This window comes from Indicator indicator, chromosome 27, assembly GCF_027791375.1.
Source record: "Indicator indicator isolate 239-I01 chromosome 27, UM_Iind_1.1, whole genome shotgun sequence".
In the NCBI taxonomy this organism is placed as follows: Eukaryota; Metazoa; Chordata; class Aves; order Piciformes; family Indicatoridae; genus Indicator; species Indicator indicator.
Window position 1 is genome coordinate 10,294,300 of NC_072036.1, and position 14,356 is coordinate 10,308,655.

Here is a 14,356-nt window from a genome sequence, read left to right on the forward strand (position 1 = left end):
ATTTTAGACTTTAGTTTTCCAGGTGACTGTTTCTCTACCCACTTGGTAGAGGTCTCTCTGGACCACTCGGTCCGTACCTCACAAATGATTCCTGTGGGGGTTTGTGCCTCATGCACATCCATACCTACTGAGAAGATACTTGTCCCTGTAGCTGTGTTTCTGAGTGACTCTGCAGAGAAGTGTACCTTGCTGGTAGGAGAAGTGTTTGAGGTGTCTGCTGATCCCAAAGTACAACTTTCTGTGAGGCTGCATTACCTGAACTGCTGTCAAGCTTGAGCCAAGCAGTACTTCTTGCAAAGCTGTCCAATGAGCTTGCTCTCTGCAGAGTGTCATTTTCTGTGTGATCAGTCCCTGAAGTGCATTTGGATTTGTTGACTACCAAATTGGTTTGGGTTGGGTTGAATTGTTGCAGCTTCTGTCTGGCCTGGATCATCCCTTCTGTTCCCTGTGTGCTGTGTGAGTTTTGCTCCTCAGAAATGCTTAAGTCACTGCACTCCAATAATGGCAGTGAGGTGTGGTGGTTACACTGGACAACTGAAAAGCCCAAACTCTTCTGTTAGTTCTGCTGCTCACTCTCTGTGTGACTGTGGGCAGGGGAGTTGACTTCTGTGCCTTATTTTGTCATCTGGTAATTGGGGGATGGTGCTTACATGCTCTGCCAAGCACTTTGAAGAGCTCCTGATGTTGAAGGCACTGTCTATTGAAGTGCAAAATTCTCTTCCTGACAGGATTCAGTCCAAGCTTAGGAGCCAGTGTACATTTAAAGCATTATTTTTTTGTACTTTGGAGAGCAGAATGTAATGTTAATATGTGTAAAAGCTGGTGATTGGTTTTGTGGGGACTTAAAACAATGCCTGGCAGCATTCAGAGCATCATGAGCTATATAAATGGGGCATATCAAGTTAAAGGTGTACAGCTATTTTCATTGACTAGATTAGATGTGTACAGATTGTTTTCAATGACTGACTGCTAACAAAAAGAAGAAAGATTTGACCACCTGAATAAAAAGCCATGCCAGAAAACATGTTTGTGTTCCAAGCTGGGCTGCTGGTGACATCTCACGTAGAGATCAGATGCCACTGGTGCTTAAGCAGTGTGCACAATCATCACTTCAGCTTTAAAACACCACACTTGTGATTGACATTGATATCTCCTGGCTTAACAAATGAAAAGCTGTGAAAATGAAGGTGAGTTTATTCCTAATCTTTTCCTACTTCATCTCAGTTGAAAGCTAGGATGGGATTCATTCCTCATCACTGACCCAGTGCCCATTTTCTGTCTCCTCACATCTTCCACTCTGCAGCAGACTGTCTCTCTGGCTCTGTAAGTGTCCACAACCAGGAGCATTGTGTCTGACTTGGGAGTGGCTGGGAGGAGATCAGTTTGCACAGCAGGTGTGCCCCAGAGGCTGGGCAGCAGTCAAGGGTGCTTCCTGGATACACTTCTCTTCCCATGGTCAGAAGTTCCTCTGTGCAGGCTTTTTCCCAATCCTACTGCAGGTTCTATTTGGGAGTGGAAAAGGAACTGGCAAGGCTGCATTTGCCCTAGCTGTGGTTTCAGGACTTCTCTTACCTATTCATCACAGGCATACAAGAGTCTGCTGCTTGCAGACCTGCAGTCCTGTGAGCTATGGCAGTCCTATGTGCTCCATCCCTTCCCAGATCCTCCATAAAACACAGTGAACAATGAATGGTTTTCCACAACAGATGGACCACCTCACCTCTGGCCCCAGCAATTCTTCTGAAAGGCAAAATCCACACACAGGCATTTGGGGTGAACCAGCATCTCACTGCAGTGAGCTTACTGCTCATTTCTGACTAACATTTCACTGCTACCTACCTGAATGTCCCTTTGGAATGGTGGGATGCAGAGCTCTGCTTTAGCAGCTCCCTACCCTGTCCTGCAAGTTCCTCTAATGCCTGCAGCTGTATCCCAGTGCCTGGGCCTTCCTGAGGGGCACTGAATTCCATGTTCCTGGCTCTCCCCTTGCCCTGGAAGGAGCTTGCTCAGGCCTGTCACAGCAGTCACCTTGAGCAGAGGCTCACCAGGGGCTGGCAGAGTCATGGGGAAGTGCTGCTCTCCTGTTCTTCTATTCCTACCTCTTGCTGGGTGTCTGCCATTAGCCACCCTTCATTCTCTCATTTAAACTATCCCATGCTGGCAGCATCTCTCAGGAGCTCCAGAAAGAGCTCCAGTCCTCTGCTCTGCCACACAGTTCTGCCTAACCTCATTTTGCTTTCCTCCTTCAGGGGAGAACAGGAATCAGAGCATTTCCCACCCTCTGGCAGGGTTTGAAACCCGCTTGGGAAGTGCTTAGAAATGCAAGGGAGGTGTGTTGGTGTCTGCTGTTGCCATGGAGCTGAGCTCTGTTGACAGACTCAGGCTGGTGGTGGCCAGGGTGCCACAGGCTGTGGCAGGTGATGGTGGTGGTGACCGTGGTGGGGCTCCTCCAGGACCCAGCTTTCCATGCAGCCAAGTGCACAGCAGAGGTAACCTCTGGGCTACAAACTCCAGGGTGGGTTGGGAGCTGTGGGGAGCAGCATGGCCTGAAAGTGAGCAAGCAGAGCACTGCCTGCTCCTGGCAAGGCTCTTAGGAAGAATTCTTATTTCTATGAATAGCTGAAGGGTGGCTGTCATGAGGGTGGGGCTGGGCTCTTCTCAGTGGTGGCCACTGATAGGACCAGGGGCAGGGGTACAAACTAGAATACAGCAGGTTTCACTTGAACTTCAGGAGAAAATTCTTCCCTTGGAGGGTGCTGGAGCAATGGATCAGGCTGCCCAGAGAGGTTGTGGAGTCTCCTCTCTGGAGACTTTCAAAACCTGCCTGGACACAGTCCTGTGCACCCCGATCTAGGTGCACCTGTGTTAGCAGAGGGGTTGGACCAGATGATCTCCAGAGGTCCTCCCCAACCCCTGCTATCCTAAGATTCTAAGAATATAATCAAGATTTTGAGTTTCTGCTCTTCTTTGGCACTGCCAGGTGCAAGCAGAGGCACTAGCACCAAGGACTCCTGGCTCAGAGCTGCTCAGGGCAGGGAGTCTGCCACACAGCATCCTCATCTCCTTGTTCCTACAGTTCTAAGATATGCCACAGCTGTGCAGTGCTGGCTGAGATGTCCTGCACATCACACTGCTGCCCAACTTGCTCAGCAGCTTGTGACAAGCCCCTTCAGGCAGCTCTGCTGGCACAGATGAGAAAGCAAAAGTCTGCAGCCCTCAGGAGGTTGGTGGACCTCTCCCCAGCAGCTCAGCTGTGCAGCAGATGCACAGTGTGCAGCCCACCTTGGGGGGCACAGTGAGCCCCCCTCTGCCAGGCTTGTTCCTCAGCATTATCTACAGCCCACCAAGCTCTTCCATCTATCAGCAGCCCTAAGGACAAACCAAACCAGGAGCTGGGGCTGTGCCTCTTGGCTTTTTTCCTTTTTTTTCACCCTTTTCCCCCACCCACCATCCCAATGACAGCAACAGGAGCCATGAGCTGAACAGAAAGTCACTTCTTTGCTTCTTTTCTTGGCTTCCAGGCCAACTTGGGGCACTTTAAGTCACCTCTTGTGGCACTTGTGTCCCCCAGCCCACAAGGAGTTGAAGCTAAATCTATGGACAGGAATGTCCCATGTCTAAACAGTGGTGAGCTCATGGGACAAGCAACAGAGACTGGAAATATTCATCTAGCAGCCTTCACCCAGCCATTCACTTGCCCCAAGGCCCTAGGCCAAATCTCCTGGGTCAGCAGAGGGCTGCAACTCCCCATGCATGCAAAAATTGATGCAGAAAATGCAGCTGATGATGCTCAGTAGCTTCTTTGAATCTCTCACCACTTGCATCCCTCTCACATGGAGAGGAGTTGTGGAGGGAGCACCAGGAGAATTCAGTAATATTTGTGAGCAGCCTTTCAGAGAAAACCAGGACACCAGCTACTTCCACAAAGAGGGATTTAGAGCAGTTGGAGGTACTTCTGCAAGTGCTGGGAAGTACTCCAGAGGTATATAAGGGGTGCAGAGCAATATCTGGATTAGAACATGGCTGTGGTGTAGTTCCTGAGGGAAATAGAAGCTGTGATAGGACAGGATAGGGTGTGGGAGGCTCTTCAGCTGCTTGTAACCAATTTTTCTTTCCTTACCTTGAAAACACAGGCTCTGAAGCTGAAGTTTCCACACAAGTTTGCAGACCCTGTGATACAGCCTTTGGTAGAAGTTGCATGGCATGAATATCTGCAGAAGAAAAAGAGGGTAACTCAGGAGTCCTGCTCCCAGGGCTGCAGCTGCTCCCAGCTTGGTGCCAGACACTGTGGCAATCAGTTTTTCCACCCCAGTTTAGTTAATGTTTTGAGGGACCCTTCAGACGGGATGGGGCTCTCCAGCTGCTTTTCCTGTTTATTCACTCTGAGCTGCCCCTGAAGTGTCACCCAGATGACTCTCATCACAATGATGTCCCATAGCAGCAGATCCCAGACCCTGAAGGCACACACCCCTTACTGAAAGCTGCTGCCCAATTTCTTTCAGGGACAGGGTTTGTGGGTTTAAAAGCAGGAAAGGCATAAAAATGCCCCAGGCCACCTCACCCGTGGTGGATATTACGGGCTGCTTCTTCACAGACTGTGTGAATAATCCCTGGAGGCTTTGTTGTCCCTCTGAAATGCAGGAGCTGAGAGGTGAGGTGTGGGCATACACCTCCTCAGTGATGTGCTTCATGGATGGCCAGCTGCTGGGGGATGAGAAGGAGCTGCTCTCGTGGTCTTCCCATGAGTGGAACTATCAGGACACCAAGCCCAGCACACTTCACCAAGCAGCTGCTGGGGAATTCTACACCAACTACTTGAAACAGAGCCAGGCAAGTAGCATGGTTTTAAACCTGGAGTACAAGGCCTGCTGAAAGGGCAGGTACCACCAGGAGGAAGCAGAGCAAGCACAGCACTGGCAGGTTTTTTGGGTTTCTGCCCTGTGATGGTGGGGCCAGAGCTGGGGCTGGAGAGGCTGATGGGCAGCATCACCAGGACAGCAGAGCCTCTGTGCCTCTGACAGCCAGGAAGGGACAAACAGCAGCCTGGGTGCCCAACACCTATGAACTGCCCCAGGGCTGACCAGTCTGACCTAAGCACACTGTGACTGAGCTGCAGCTGTGCTGCTCCAAAACCCCAACGTGCCCAGCCCTTGGGGACCAGGAGCCCAGCTGCCAAACCTCTCCTTTCCCAGCCAGGAACCCCCCAAAATTCCACAGTCATAGTATCATAGAATGGCTTAGGTTGGAAGGGACCTCCAAAGGTCATCCAACCCAACCCCCTGCAGTCAGCAGGAACATCCTCCACTAGATCAGGTTGCCCAGAGCCCTGCTGAGCCTGACCTTGAACATTTCCAGGGACAGGGCCACAACCACCTCCCTGGGCAACCTGTTGCAGTGTTCCACCACCCTCATGGTAAAGAGCTTGTTCCTAACATGATGATGTTGGCACTGACATGGTACTGAGAGTAGGGAAAAACACAATGTTATACCAGAATGATTGCCATAGAGGATGTAGCAGTGATGGCACACAGATCTGAGGCTGGCTGGGAAGCATGTCTGAGGCTGAGGAGGAATGTCCCTTTGGGTGGGATGGACATCATTCCTCTGGATTTATTTATTCCTCTGGATCCATTGATTCCTCTGGATCCCTTTATTCCTCTAGATCCATTGACTCCTCTGGATCCATTGATTCCTCTGGATCCCTTTATTCCTCTGGATCCCTTTATTCCTCTGGATCCCTTTATTCCTCTGGATTCATTTATTCCCCTGGGTTCCTTTATACCTGCCTGCGTTGCATGGGCTGCAAAGGGCATGGAAATGAAGAAGAAAAAAAGATGAGAAGATGAAGGAGCCTGGGAGTTTGCTTTTAACACACTGTTGGGATTATTTCTGCCCAGAATAAAGTGAAACATCTTCCACTCTTTTTTTTTTAATGCTGTTGTGCAGTGACAACCCCATGGATGTTTGCTGAGACCTCAGAAAATGAATGAGACCTCAGCATGGAGCAGCTGGACCCTGGCCTGTGTTGGGAAGGCAGCAGAGTGTGGAGAGTGAGCCTTTCCCTCACTGCAGTTGTTTTTCTGCTCTAAACAGCACGTGTTTGTGTACCTGGAGATTGCCATCGAGGAACAGCCCATTGGGAGGCTGCTGTTTGAGGTATGTTACAGAGGAGAAAAGTAGAAGTGAGGAACAAGCATCCCCAGCGTGGTGGTTCCACCTGCTGAAGGAGGGAGGATAGAAACCTGGCCAGGGGACATCATAGGATGGTTTGGATTGGAAGGGACCTTAAAGATCATCCAGTGCCAACCCCCTGCCATGGGCAGAGACACCTCCCATTACCCCAGGTTGCTCAAGGCCTCATCCAACCTGTCCTTGAACATCTCCAGGAAGGAGGCATGCATGACCAACCTGGGCAACCTGTTCCAGTGTCTCACCACCCTTCACTGTCAAGAATTTCCTCCTAATCTCCAGCCTAAATCTGCCCTCCTCAAGCTTCAGCCCATTCACTCTCATCCTATCCCAACAGGCCCTTGTTAAAAGTAAATTCCCAACTTTCTTGTCAGCTGCCTTCACATGTTCTCAGCCAGGAATTTCACTTGTGTTTCCCTCTTCTCCTCTTCTGCAGCTCTTTTCTGATGTGTGTCCCAGGACCTGTGAGAATTTCCGTGCCCTGTGCGCTGGAGGAGCGAAGTCTCCCCGGGACGGCCGAGAGCTCACCTACAAAGACTCCGTTTTCCATCGCCTGCTGAAGAGCTGGTGGATCCAAGGAGGAGGTGTGTCTCCATCCAGGGGTCCTGAGTAAACCCCAGTCACAGCAGGAGCGTGGGGGTGGGATGATCTGCATGAACAAGAGCAGCCTTCATCCACGGAGATGTAGCTGAAGTGCAGGGCAAAGCAAACCTCTGCAGGACGAGGGCTCAATATTTATTTAGTTATTTCTTTACAAAGCAGAAAGCAGTTGCTCTTTTAGCTCTCCTGCTTTCCAAACAGAGGAGAAGTTTGGGTCATTTCTTCTTCTCATTATCCAAGGCCTTTTCCAAAGAATTCAGGAAACTAATTGAAAGCATCATGCTTTTCCCTGAAGTTCTCTGCTAAGTCATTAGGAAACTAATGGGAACCATGAAAACACTAAGAATATCCATAGGGAAGCATAGCACTTGTTTTATGGAGAGATTAATTTACAGAGGCATTGAGCCAAGTGTCAAAACCCTTCCAAAGGTGCTGGTGAGTTGTTGGAGTGCCAGCATCATGCCTGAAGTTTGGCACTGACAAGAAAGCTCCCACAAACGATGGGTCCTGCAGCTTGCCCCACAGCCCCAGGGACAGCACTTAGGTGCCTCAGCAATATCCTTTATTACTCCATCTCCATTATATCTCTCATCCATCTTACCTACCCGTGTTTCTTGCCTTGCCTGCCCCAAATGTGAGTGCTTCCATCCCTTTTCAGTTTTATACTTTAAAGATGCTCCTCCTTTCCATGGATCACCATGCAGGTATCTATAAAAGCAACCTAAAATTGCAGGCTTCCACTGTAGAGGACTAAGCATAACCAACATAAGACAATGTTCAAAAAGTAACTAAATAGAAGTTTCGAAAGAAGTTTATATAACAGTAACTAAACCAGACTTCATTTAAAAAAAATATATAAAATATAAAATAAAACCAGTTTTCTGTAGTGCCTCACCCATCAGAAATCTGCTTCAACAGGAATTTCTCTCTCACCAAACCTCTCTTCTCAGATAAGTCTTACCTCACCATAAAACCACAGCTGCATTTTTGTCCTTCCTGCTTCTAACCCTGCTCCCTCTGAGGGACTCCCTTCTCCAGGGCACCCCTCAGGAGCTCTCCCAGGAGCTTCAGAGGGGCAGTGATTAAACACACCATGTGAAATAGCTCTCCATAGAGAGACTCTCCTGGGATGGAAGCAGAGCTCTTCCCCAAGGTCTGCTCAAATGTCAGTAACAGACCAGAGAGGGGGATGCAGTTCTTCCCCACTCTACACCTCTGAGCTCAGCTGAGCTGCTCCCTGATAACCCCTGATACCAGCTGTGATAAGCCTGGTCTCTGATGGTTACTTTGATCTACCCTGCAGACATCGTAACTGGAAAGGGAGGTGGAGGAGAGTCAATTTTTGGCCCCACCTTTGAAGGTATGTTCCCTCAGCTATCTTCCTGCACAAGTGGCAAATTTCCACAAAAGATCAAGTTGTTGATCTGATCTTAGTCACAGAATGACCTGGGAATTTCCTTACATCTCCCTAAAGCAAAAGGGTTTGCTTCTCAGTCAGAGTTATCTGCTTGTATTAGCAGGAGCAGACTGCTTCAGTGAGGACACTTTTTGATCTGTTATCTCCCTCCTCTGATGTCCCCTGCCTGAGGCTCAGCTCCACCAGCCCCTTCTCTCTGTCCAAAGGAGGGGCTGATGGTCACCTAATTCAAACTTTGAACCTTTGTGGACAGGACCTTAGAAATGCAGAAGTGGCTTAGCTACAGCTCTCCAGACGCCCCATACCACTTTGAGAAATGCATTCAAAACAGGAAGGAACTCAGCTTTAACACAAAGTTGCCTGAACCTCAGTCAGCTTTTCAGGCTTGGGGACACTGCAGGTGTTGCTACCAGCAGCTGTGACTCTGTGGACATGAGGGGAGCTGCTTCTGAATCTCACCTACAACTGTGAAAGCCCAGAAATGACAAATGTGAGCTAAATTTAACAGCAACCACCAAAAAATGTTCCCTCATACTGGCATAAAGTAATACAACATCACAGAAAAGCAACATTATCAGTTGCAATACTTAAGAAGAACAACCCATTAATTGATGGAGATGCTTGGGATCTTCTGGCTAGGTTAAATGTTACCCATAAGGAGGGGTTATGACAGTTAAAGCACTTTTGAGCCCGATTTATGTTTCCTTATATAAAAGCTCCCCCACTGCCAATGGCACAAAGGAGGTGACATTTGAGCAGGCTGGGCAGCAGCCAACAGTGAGATCAGGACTGGCAAGTATAGCTCAATACCTTCTTTCCCAGGATAGAATCACAGAATTGTTTCAGCTGGAGAAGGCCTCTAAGATCATCTTGTCCACCCATCGACCCTACGTGGCCACTAAACCATGTCCCCAGGTGCCATGTCCACGTGGCTTTTGAACACCTGCAGGGATGGGGACTCCACCACCTCCCTGGGCAGCCTGTTCCAATGCTTGACCACTCTTTCAGTAAAGACATTTTTCCTAATACCCAACCTAAACCTCCCCTGGCACAGGTTGAAGCCATTTCCCTTGGTCCTATTGGTAGTTCCTTGGGAGAAGAGGCCAACACCCACCTCACCACAACCTCCTTTCAGGCAGTTTTTCAGCAGGATGTTTTTTCATTAGCTTCTTTACTGGCTTCAGCACCAGGCAGTCGTAGGAAGTTCTTTCTAGGAAGCAAGGACTTGAGCAGCTGAGTCTAGCTGAGAGGTGTCCCTGCCCATGGCAGGGAGGTTGCAGCAGATGGTCTCTGAGGTCCCTTCCAATCTAAGCCATTCTGTGATTCCATGATGATGATTCAAACCAGGATTGAGCTCACATGAAGAGCCTTAGGGGAAAAGGAGAAGGGAAAGGGAGAGGGGGGAAGAAGGAAAGGAGCTTGTGGGAGCTGGGAAAAGGGAGCTGCATGGTGAAGAGCAGCAAAGGGAACAGCACAACTGCAGCCTTTCACCCCCAGGCTCTTTCCCTAGATGAAAGCTTCGCCATCAGTCACAAGGGCAGAGGTGTCCTGGGCATGGCCAACCAGGGCCGTCACAGCAACAGCTCACAGTTCTACATCACCTTCCAGCCAGCCCCCTACCTGGACAGAAGATACGTGGCCTTTGGGTAGGTACACACAGGCTTGCTGCCACTGCACTGCCTGGGAGCTCTCCCTGACCCTGCAGGGCACTGCTGACCAGGAGGAAGCAGCCAAAAATCCCTGTGGCAGCTGCAACGTGGATGCCTCTGGCCAGTGGCAGGATAGCTAAGTCAGCTCTGAAGCACCTTTCCATCCCTCCTTTCTCTGCCCTGGCCTGGCTTGCTCGAGATGGAAAACCCCATGGCAAAGCTGCTGGGGCCTCTCCAGGATGAAGACTACAAATCCATGCCAACATAGCTTGGTGTTAGCCAAAGGTGGGCCCTGAAGGACAAGGGAGTGTTGGGCAAAGCCCCTGGGCTCTGCTCTGTCCTCATGAGCTGAAAGAAACAACCTCAGCAAATGCATGCTGGGGGGTTATTATCAGTAGGTTCATTTATGGGGGTGACCCTGTTAAGACCTTTAGGTTTTTCAGGAGGGTAATAGGGAAGATTATTGTTCTGAGCAGTTTGTAAGAGAGCAAAATATTACCAGAGAGAGAGAAATTCATGGGGCAGCTTCCATGTAACCACATCATGGAGAAAGGCAGCACTTGGAAAGGAAGAAAAAAGCAAAACTGTTATAAGCTACAGAGAGCAAACCAAAAGTGTTTGCTGGCTGGATGTTTATAACCAGCAGTGACCACCTCAAGTTTCTGCCTTGCCACTGGCTCTGTGTAAGCTGAAAGGTGCAGGATCCATGGTTTTGTAGCCAGGCCCTCTTAAATCTGAGCAGGAGTTTCATCTGAGGTGGGAAAACGCAGCCACAGCAGATGAGGAGAACAGCTGGGCACCATCCAGCTCTGCTCTGCTCAGTCCTTCTGATGTCCCCACCTGTGCAAGGGCAGCCTGCAGAGTCCTCCCTGCTTGGTACCAGTGTGCTGGATGGGATGGGGTGGGATACAGTGTGAAGCTTTCCAGAGCACTGCTGGCATCCATCGCCATGCTGGTGCCTGCAGGAGGCACAGCTCCTGCCCCCACACTGCTGGAGCAGGACAGGCTGAAAATCACTAACACTGCAAAACATTGGACTCTTTCCAGACTGGCACTGTGAAAGAAAGAAGCAAAAGATGTATCTCAGGCAGTCACTTCTAATACTGTCACTTCTGACAGCATGGGTCTTGTCTTCTTTCTCCTCAGAGGTAACAGCCACTGGTAGCTGGGGCACGTGGTACGATGCTTATTTCTCTAAACAGATGTAGCTGCACAAAGCCAGGGCATTCTCACCTCTCCTAAAATGACAGCCACAGGCTGCTTAACCAAGAACTGATGGAACTGTGAAGAACAACTTTTTAGAGAGCAGAGTGGCTGCAGCCTGTCAGTAGGAAACCAGAGCCTGCATTTGTTATGGCCCCGCACAGGCTGGAGGCTGCAGAGCTGGCTCCAGATGGATTCTGATCATATGTGCACTTTCTCCCTCCCACAGGCAACTGATTGAGGGCACAGAGGTGCTCCAGAAACTGGAAGATGTACCTACATGTAATGAAAGGCCCACAGTAGCCTGCAGGATTGTTCAGTGTGGCACCTTTGAGCCTTGATCACCAGCCTGCTGGAAGGCAGAGAACTATTTCCCACTCAGCTGCTTCCAGACCTCGATGGCTTTCACTTAAGGCAAAAATAAAAAGCACTTCCTGCACGTGTCAGTGGCTTAGAAATGTTCTTTGGGCTTAAAAAAAGCTGTTAAGAAACACTTTCATGGGAGGATTGAAAAAAAGGCTTGTGAATACATCTCAGTGCCAGTCTACAGCTTATGGGAAATGGTGTTAGTAACAATGATATAGTGACAGGTGGGGATGGCACATATGGGTAGAGCATGTTGGATAGAAGGATGCACACCTACAGGGTAGAGCTAAATTCTGCCTCTACCACAACCTGCCCTGCCAGGTTAGTCCTGTCCAACTCAAATACCAGATCCATTCTGCATACAGAGGAAAGGAGGGGAAAAAATATTTCTTGCAAGGATTTTTAAAGTCAAAAAAGGTCATTTTAGCTATTTAGGGAATAGAGGACAATGCTAAATGACCAAATAATTGGGTTTTAAGGTTTTTAAATTTCTTGTTGGCTTGGTCACCTGTGGCAGGTCTGCTCTGTAGGGAGCTGTATGCTGGTGTCCCCAGTGCTCCCATGAGGGACTGAGCCAGAGCACAGTGTGTGTTTTGAGTCCAAATGACCTGATCTGAGCAGCAGCCAGAGCCCAGAAACTCATGCAAACTGGCAATGGGCAGTGTTCAGGATCCCTCAAGGCATTTGCCTGATGATGTCAAGTATCAGAAAGCTGATCCTGTGCCAAAAGTCCAGTATGATGGCTGGATGTATGAAGCACAGGGTGTCATGCACAGGGTGACTGGGCAGGGGATGACTGTTTAAAATTACACCAGATGGAGAATGAGGAGAGTACAGCCAGGAAATGTTTTGAATTTCAGGCACACTGATCCTTCAATAAACCACAATTACTGTTTAGGCATTGGTCACGACAGGACACTCTGCCAGGAAAAAAATGTGGTAAAATCTTTCATCCAGTATTAAGGAGGTCACCTAAAAGTCTGTCTTTCAGCCCTGCTTCTCAGTGCCTGCATGTTGGATATGCTTAAGGAGCCCAAGGTGATGAGCAATGAACCAGGCAAGGAAGAATTGTCTTAACCTCAAACCAAAATGATGCTTTGTGCCACATTTTCTACTGTAACTCACATCTCTGACCAAGTCACTAGCAATGCATTGTCTCCTCTGAGAGAGCCAGACCAGAGAAGTGGTGTGCACAAGCATCCAGAGCACATGCAAGTCCAGGTTCAAGCCACAGGGTCTGCTAAAAAGCCGTTTCTGAGTGATTACAAAGGCAGTGAACGGCACCAGGATCATTATGTAATGGTGTGGAATGCCCCAAAAGCTCTCGGGATGGTGAATCTTCCTTGTTAAGTGCTCGCCAGGTACTGACACTTCACACACATTTGAGAGTGAAGTGACAATTTGTAAATGAGAACCAATGTTTACCAATTGAAACAAGTGTAATTTCCCTTCAGGGTGCCTACTAAATTGGTTTTATTTATTGCTGCCACCCCAAACTTCAGTACACTCCTCTGGAGCCTCTTAACAGCCTCCTTATCATATCTGACCAAGCACTTGATCTGAGAATCCTGGGAACTTACTGCATTTAAAATGTGCTTCCCTGAAATGGACAGCTGCAGACCCTTAGGTTTTACTCATTTTTGCCAAGGGCTTTCAATAAATTTCTAGCAACACAGTGCTTGGAATTCCTTATAGATTGAAAACAGAAGTGAATGCCTTACTAACCACTAAGTATATAACAGCACAATGAGAAATGAACAGAGTGCTGAATGTGATTATTTTCAATCCAACAACAACAACCCAGGCTGCCATGATCCTGCTGACTGTGTGCTACAACAAAGTCCCAAGATGCTGACTCCAAGAAAAAAACAAAACAAAACCCCCCAGACAAACCACATTTATCATTCACTCGGATTCCCATCACCCCCAGGATTACAGGACAGACATGTTGTCACTCACTTTTGGAGGTGTGCTCTAGCTGTCATTTTTGCCCTGCTGGTAATTTTAGTTCTGTTTTATTTTGTACTTAATTTTACCCCAAATTTTCCATATATATATATATCTATATCTATCTACATCTATCTATACATCTATTTATTTAGATAGATAGATACACACACATCGCTCTTTCTCATTTCTATTTCTATCTCTCTAGATAATCTCTATCTCTATATCTATCTATATCTATCTTGATCTAATCTCTATTTCTATCTACCTCTTTGTCTCTATTTCTATCTACCTCTTTGTCTCTATTTCTATCATCTATATCTGTCTATACAATTTTTATTTCTATCTCTATCTCTATCTAATCTCTATCTATATCTATCTCTACCTAATCTATCTCTATCTCTATGTCTATCATCTATCTCCATCATCTATCTCTATATCATCTATATCTACATCCATCACCTATATCTATACCCTAACCCTTGTCTTTCATCACTCACCTCTTGACACATATCCTATTTGTTTTCCTGCTCAAAAAAGAGATTTTTACTATGTAGTCCTGCAAACTGCAGCAACCATCACACTTCGCGTGTCCAGCACATCAATTGAACTGCCACTGCAATCCCTCATAAAACACTATGATAACTGCTGAGAATGTATTTAATATCATAACTGACAAGAACTGCAAAAAAAGGGGAAAGCCTGAGTTCACATAATGTCACATCTAGTGAAACCACAAGATATCCTGTGAATCTAGCCCATGTCTCCTGTTGGGAGATGCTGATTATATAAAAATCTCTGCAGACATAGCATTCAAAGTTAAAAGAGAAGAACAGTATTTAATAAAGAACGTGAAAGTTATTTATTCTCATTAAAAAACCACTTTAATCATACTGCAGGAATAACTGAAGTATTTCACACTAACACTCTAGGAAAAAGTACAGGCAGAGTAAAAGGTACTTAAAGGGAGTGTGTGATTTCAGCC

The 14,356-nt window shown here is 47.8% G+C and overlaps 1 protein-coding gene across 1 annotated transcript; it reads left to right on the forward strand.

The window, feature by feature from the left end:
* The first annotated feature begins 2,420 nt into the window (after positions 1-2,420).
* Positions 2,421-11,399, forward strand: PPIL6 (peptidylprolyl isomerase like 6). The gene is made up of 8 exons (XM_054393031.1): positions 2,421-2,489; positions 4,134-4,229; positions 4,642-4,830; positions 6,094-6,156; positions 6,626-6,773; positions 8,093-8,149; positions 9,717-9,852; positions 11,288-11,399. Exons 1-8 carry the CDS (start codon positions 2,421-2,423, stop codon positions 11,397-11,399), a joined length of 870 nt encoding a protein of 289 aa, XP_054249006.1.
* Positions 11,400-14,356: the final 2,957 nt, after the last annotated feature.

Excerpts from the sequence above, each read along its gene's own strand:
- PPIL6 (XM_054393031.1), top strand. The coding sequence starts at position 2,421 with ATGGTGGTGGTGACCGTGGTGGGGCTCCTCCAGGACCCAGCTTTCCAT. Across the intron at positions 4,230-4,641 it reads ATCTGCAGAAGAAAAAGAGG|GAGCTGAGAGGTGAGGTGTG; the intron begins GTAACTCAGGAG and ends TCTGAAATGCAG. Across the intron at positions 4,831-6,093 it reads ACTACTTGAAACAGAGCCAG|CACGTGTTTGTGTACCTGGA; the intron begins GCAAGTAGCATG and ends TGCTCTAAACAG.